Below are 7,227 nucleotides of genomic sequence, written 5' to 3'. Positions count from 1 at the left end.
CGTCTCTCTCCGTCACCACCACCTGTTACTGTGACGTCACCACGCCTCTCCAACTCTCTCGGTAAGGAGGCTGGAAGCGTCACCACCTGTGTGACGTCACCACCACGTCTCTCCAACTCTCTCGGTGAGGAGGCTGGGAGCGTCACCACCTGTGTGACGTCACCACCACGTCTCTCCAACTCTCTCGGTGAGGAGGCTGGGAGCGTCACCACCTCTGTGATGACGTCACCACGCCTCTCCAACTCTCTCGGTGAGGAGGCTGGGAGCGTCACCACCTGTGACGACACGCCTCTCAGAAACGTCAGTGACGCGACAGAAAGCCTCTGTATGGGACGATGACAGGGTTGAGAAGCCGCGGGGGGCAGTTGTTGTGATCTTTACATAATAATCATAAGAGAGGAGGAGAAAACAACATGGCGAATTCAACTTCTGAAGACTTGCTCGAAGATGTGTTTTCCTCGTTAAACGCGTCCTCTCACTTCGGCGGCCTCGTCGAGAACCCGCTGCGGGTAAGTGCTGTTCGCAACTTTTAAAGTTTCATTCCGTAAAAAGCGGACAGGGGTTTTGGAACAATAAGGAAATGATTTATAAACTAGGCTAAAGTAAGTAACTATACTCTTGCCTATGAGTTATACAAGTGTCGGCATTAGCCTACCGTTTAGCAGTGATTATGTTAATTGTTTAATCGGCCTATTAATAATATTACATTGCAAATATGGATTGATTGATTGATTGATTGATTGATTGAAAATGTTATTAACAGATTGCAGAATGGGTACAATACAGTACAGCTCAATACACACAATTGTTAAGGGGATGCAGACCAGAGAAAGACTTTCATCTTGTTTACATCAGGGTCCCCCATTTTCAATTCATCATAACATATATGACATACAGTCTGTCTATCTGTATGATTCATACAGATAGACAATACTGCTACATTTATGACATACCAGATCTACAAATACAGTATACTGTTTGTGATACAACAATTGGATTGGATACATATTTGCATATAAACTGCTTACTGTTGCTTTTTGATCAAATAAATATGTCTGTGTTATTGAAACTATGTCGAACCTCAAGGATGGGCAGATTGGGTACCTTTCCTCGAGGATCTTGTGAGGCGTGTCCTTTGGGTTTGCAGCACGGATGACTCTGTCTCACCAGAGTGCTGCTGTTATAATAAGAGGTCTCTGCTTTGCGTTAAAGCCCTAAAAATCCATGCTTTTCTTTTGACGCTATCATTGTGGGCTATACTCACATCTTGAAGAAGTGTAGATGTGTAGATGGAAAATGGAACTATTGAACCCTATGTCTCTTAACCTATGTTTAAATCAGAACACACTGTAGATCTGTTTTAAAAACATGAGCCCCACCAACGTGAACAAACCTTTTACAGCCACAAGATAGAGTGAACACAATGGGGGGGGGGGCATTTAGTTTACATTTGGATCGCTGACCGGGCCTTTAATAAGTGAAGGGTTTTTGGGGCGGCTACGTGGCGTAGTGGGCAAGGCGCTCGCCACGAAATGCTGGAGACGCTGGGCTCGTCGGTTCGATCCCAGCGCTCCACATTTGCTTTCAGTTTAGCTGGTCGTCCGTACTAATACACATTGGCCGTATTAGGGGGTGGGAAACTGATGGGTGGGGATCGGGCGTTGTGGACAGCGACTCCTACAGGTCGGTTGGTGCGCCTGCGCAGTAGAATCAGGAAGTGTCGGGGGCAGCGTGAGCCTCCCACGCGTTACTCCTCGCCACTGAGAGATCGAGCTGCGCAGGTGATAAGATGCGACTGCTGTTACCTCAAGTACCGGAGGGGACTCGTGCTATGTATGACTTAGTCCACATTGCAGCCGGCTTGTGGGAGGCAAGAAACAGCGTCCGTGACAGGGGAGGGTTGAATTGGATGATACGAAATTGGGATGGGAGAAAATATAGAAAAATGGGAGAAAAAGTGAAAAAAAAAAAAAAAAAAGTGAAGGGTTTGTGTGTACTGTACTTCCTGTACTACATCGAGCCTGTTTTAACACAAACATCAAAGCAGATAACTTCCCTCCCAATCCTCTGGACAGGAAGAGGTCTCTGCTGGGGAAACAGGAGAGTAGTTTACACACACAGACCGGATATTTCAGCAGCCAAAACAGATCCCAGACCTGCACACTGGAAAGCTCCCTCCATAACGAGGCCTTTGTGTGGCACGCACAGTCGAGATGTATTAACGTTGGCACCTGTCAAAACTGATTTCTGGGGTGATCACAACTAAGTCATAATTTTTTTTTTATATATCTACTTTTTCTCCTCCCTTTTTTTTTTTTTTTTTTGTGTATTGGTCTTTTTCCCCCTCCATTTTCCTCCGATTTTCTCCCATCCCAATGTTAGTCGTATGCCAATTCCCAGTCCCTTCCTGGTCGCTGCGCTTTACCCCCCACAGTCAGATCATTTGGGAGAGTGGAGGCTACCACGTGCTTCCTCCGACACACGTCCAGCCAATCACCGCTTCTTTTCACCTGGCAGCGCGGATTCTCCCTGAGAGGGCGTAGCGTGTGGGAGGACCACACTATCCCCCTCACGTCCAATCCGCGCTTAGCAGGCGCCCCGACCGAACTGTAGGAGTCGCTGTTTACAACGACCCGGACCCACCCCGCCAGCTTCTCCCACCCTCTGATACAGCCAATTGTATCAGTGCAGACGGCCAGCCAAGCTGGTGACAACCCCGGAGCTGTGAGCTGGATTCGAACAGGCGAACCAAGCTCACAGCTCCGGGGCTGGTGACGAACGCAATCTCCGCTCGACCACCTAACCGCCCTCCTCCCTTTTTTCTGTGTTTTTCTCCCATCCCAATTTAGTCGTTATGCCAATTCCCCCCTCCCCTTCCTGGCCGCTGCGTGTGCATTTGCCCCCCACTGGTCGGTCTAGGGAGCCCTGAAGTCTATCACATGCTTCCTCCGACACATGTGGAGTCAGCCAGCCGCTTCTTTTTCACCTGACAGCGAGGACTCTCACTGGGGAGGTGTAACGTGTGGGAGGTCACACTACCCTCGCCATCTCCCTATGCCTCCCTACCATTCCAGTTTGTGTGCGTGTGCGTGTGTGTGTGTGTGTGTGTGTGTGTGTGTGTGTGTGCTGTGTGTGTACACAGGCAGACATTCCCCTCGTGCTCATCTTCCCAGAGGATTCCTTCTTCCTGGCACGTTTGTCAGAGAGAGAGAGAGGGGGGGTCAGAGAGAGAGGGGGGGGGGTCAGAGAGAGAGAGAGAGATAGAAAGGCAAGAGAGACACAGACAGAGAACAGGTATGAAAGAGAAAAGGAGAGAGAGAGAGAGAGAGAGAGAGAGAGAGAGAGAGAGAGAGAGAGAGAGAGAGAGAGAGAGAGAGAGAAGGAGGGAGGTAGAGGAGGATGCGTGAAAGGCTGGCCAGAGAGAGACAGACATACATAAAGAGAGAGAGAGAGAGATGCAGAGAGAGAGAGAGAGTGAGAGAGGAGGAGGAGGAACAAGGGGTATGAGTGATGACCTAGGAGGAGTAGGATGAGAGAGAACACAGCTGTAGGAGTCCATCCAGCACAGCACAGTATCGCGCTCTCTCTCTGTATCTCTCTCTATTTCTCTCTCTCTCTCTGTCTCTCTCTCTCTCTCTCTCTCTCTCTCTCTCTCTCTCTCTCTCTCTCTTTCAATTAAATCTTACATGCAGTTGCTGTGAACGCTTTTGTCTCTGTGATTAATTCTGATGTTGAAGACACCTGTCCTTTCCGCACAGAGAGGGAAACAGTTTTTCACTGTTTTGTAAAGAGTGACAGGCTCTTGTTTTTTTTTCAGTTCCTGACCCGCATGTTTGTGCTGTTTGATGAACATCTTACTCCAGAGATGTTTATTTTGGGGTACAGGTACAGCAGGAAGAGGAGGTTAAAGTGTCAGCTTTTCAACTTCCTGCTGGGTCAGGCAAAAATGGCCATTTATCTAAGCAGGAGGAAAAAGATTGAGGATTCGGTGCTGGTAGATACCACTATCTTGTTTAGATGTATGGTACAGGCAAGGTTGCGAACAGATTTTCATTTTTACCAGTTGACCAGCAGTCTAGCAGAGTTTGAGATGATGTGGTTTACAGGTGGGTGTTGTGTACTGTGGAGGGGTTGGAGCAGTGGCGTAGGGGAGGCCCCGGAGCTTAGGGGGCCCCGCCCCCACTGTAGGCTATCCTCTTAGATTTCGTAACGTGGGAACAGGGCACAGAGGGCGGGGCCCCCCCTCACTGCTATGTTGCTAGGCACCCCGTCCCCGTCATGTGTACGCTGTAGTACAACAGTGTATCATTATAATTATTTGCTCACCTGCGATAGGGCTAGCCGGCTGATAACTAATGTTCATTGGCAGGCTGGGCAGCGTTCAAAACAAAGCGGGAAGCGCCGGTAAAAATGAAGCGCAAATACCCAAGCGGTGCTCAGAAAAACAAGATGAGAGCGAAAGCCGAACAAGAGACGGCAAAGCTACTCATTGTTCCAGCAGGCACCAAAGGTAGACTGACTCTAACGTTACTGAAGATGCATCGGCAGTAAGCTCCCCACCGCTAGCAACCCCCCGGTCAGCTCCGAGACAGGTTAGAATAATAGAACGTTTTATTCGCCATAACCAGTACGAGTAGGCTACAGTTTACATTGGAATTGAAATCGAATCCGTAAATTTTTTAGTACATGGTTTAAATTGTGCGCATAACGCGCCATAAATTCTATGCTAGATAAGAAATTACCATTATCTATATCACCTATTTTCTCTCACTGACTCCGGGAAGCAGAGTTGCGAGAGGCCAGTGTTAGTGTAACATCGGTTATTCTGGTTAGGACCTCGGTCCAAAACCACAACTCTCTCTTAAACTATCAGATGATATTTGCGCGTCAATGGTCAGATTATGTTTCTGCGTATCATAAACGACACATGCTGCCAAATGAGAGCGAGATAATTCGTGTTCTTTAATCTTTTTAGAGAGACCCTGCCAATAATTTATTCCTATTCTCCACGCTTGGTCTGTCACCGAACAGCCAGCACAAAATTATGTTGTGTCTGTCCACTATGTTTATTACTTTTGTTATTTCCCCCTCTATGTAAAGCGACCTTGGGTCTTTTGAAAGGCGCTATATAAAATGAAGCTATTATTATTATTATTATTATTATTATTATTATTATTATTATTATTATTATTATTATTATTATTATTATTATTATTATTATTATTATTATTATTATTATTATTATTATTAACGTTTCTAGTATTGAGAGCCGACGCGCGCGCAGTCTAGATTTAAAGAGTGTTGGACTTTGCGCAGAAGAATGCCAGGAGACGTGCTCGTATAAAATAATAGGGCCCTACGACAATAGAAAGCAGCTCCTGACTGCATCCTCTACTATGTAGCCTATAGGATGTGTTTTGTTAGTTTTTTTGTAGGCTACTTTTCTTTTATACAGAATTATGTTATGTGAACCGTTCCGTTGTGTGAACTCAAATTATGATATGGCTATAACGTTCTACAATACCTTCATGTTACAAAAAATACAAAGCCACTTGTATTTGTCAATGAATGATGCCTGAAAAAATAAACATTTAAAAAAAAAAGCTTTAAGTGGCCGCGATGTCTATCCCATGTCACTTTATTATTGATTTAGGGGAGTGGGCGGGGCCCATGGTCCGACCTGCGGGGGAGCCCCGAAATATTGCGCAACGCCACTGGGTTGGAGTTGGTTTTTGGCTCTGTTCAGATGTGGCGTTTGTCTTTTCTTTTCTTGATTTGATTTGATTTGCTGTTCTGTGTTTGCGTTATACATTCTGATTGCTGAGTGAGCAAATAAAGTTGTTTAAAAAAAATCTTTCAATTAAATTCAAAGGGGTTTTATTCACATGGGAAGCATACATTTACATGGCCAGCGTTAGACCAGTCAAAACAATCAAAACATATCAAACTTCGAAACTAAAAACAATGTACAATTGAAATATAATATATGCCTACTAGAATACACATTGCAACTTTGTAATCAAATATACTATGTATAAAATGTGAAGACTAACTCCAAAAAATAAACGAGAGAATTGTGTTAAAGAATTAAAAATATAGATACATACTATGTATTAGTATGTCCGAAACTGGGCAAGTCATGTTACAGCAGATAAATAGGAGCTCCAAAAAAACACAGCAAACATACATAACAAGAAGAACACAGACAGACATGTACAGTACATGGTCGCAGGATCAGATGATGACAGTCAAACAAGCAACCACAACCATCCCCCCACCTACCCACCCACCTCAAAGCCACCCTCTCCTTCCTCCTCCATTGATGGCACGAATGGAGGTAGGTATAAATGAGAATTTGTATCTATTGTTTTTAGCTGCAGGGGTCTCCAAACGTTGGCCGGAAGGCAATAATTGATACTCCGGATTTAGGGGGTGAGAGCTGTCCGCTCTAATCGATGACGCCTTCCTGAGCACCTGCTCGTCATATATATGACCCAGACAGCTGAATTGTACCGCCACAATCTTGCTAGCCCCCCTCACAATCCCGTTAAGGGCAATCTTTTGTTTAATGCCAAGGTTTCCATACCAACAAATGGCAGCAAAGGAAACAACAGACTCTATGAAGGCCCTATAGAACAAAATCATCAAAGACTTATCCACCTGACATGTGGCTAGCTTCCTTAGACAGAAGAGGCGCTGCTGGGGGCGGCTAAGTGGCGCATTGGGCAAGGCGCTCGCCACTAACGCAGGAGATGCTGGGTTCGAGCCCAGCTCTCGGCGTTGCTACCAGCTTGGCTGGTCGTTCATACTAACACAATTGGCAGTGTTAGGGGGTGGGAAAGCTGGTGGGTGGGGATTGGACGTTGTGGACGGCGACTCCTACAGGTCGGTTGGTGCGCCTGTACAGCAGACTCAGGAAGTAACGGGGGCAGCGTGAGCCTCCCACGCGTTACTCCTCGCCACTGAGAGATCGCGCTGTACAGGTGAAAAGATGCGACAGCTGCCTCCTTGTGTACCGGAGGGGACACGTGATGCAAGACTTTGTCCTCACTGCAGCCGACCAGTGGGAGGCATAGGGCATAAAAGAAAAAATAAATTGGTTCCTGTTGGTTGTCAGTTAAGGCCATGGGTAGGTAGGGAATTTATTTTATTTTTTATTTTATTTTTTCCCATGTATGGATAGGGAATTTCTTTATTTAATTAAAATGTTCACGACAACATGGATGC

General features: G+C 46.0%; 1 protein-coding gene across 1 annotated transcript in view; it reads left to right on the top strand.

The window, feature by feature from the left end:
- The first annotated feature begins 352 nt into the window (after window positions 1-352).
- The window catches only part of nipal2 (NIPA like domain containing 2), a 109,089-nt gene continuing 102,214 nt past the window's right edge, over window positions 353-7,227 (top strand). The window contains 1 exon segment of the mRNA XM_084335991.1: window positions 353-509. Coding sequence (XP_084192117.1) covers window positions 414-509 — 96 coding nt within the window. The 5' untranslated portion in view covers window positions 353-413.

The sequence above is a fragment of the Notolepis coatsorum genome (assembly GCF_963971535.1).
Source record: "Notolepis coatsorum genome assembly, chromosome: 19".
Lineage (NCBI taxonomy): Eukaryota > Metazoa > Chordata > Actinopteri > Aulopiformes > Paralepididae > Notolepis > Notolepis coatsorum.
This window is presented reverse-complemented; position numbering and strand designations above follow the sequence as displayed.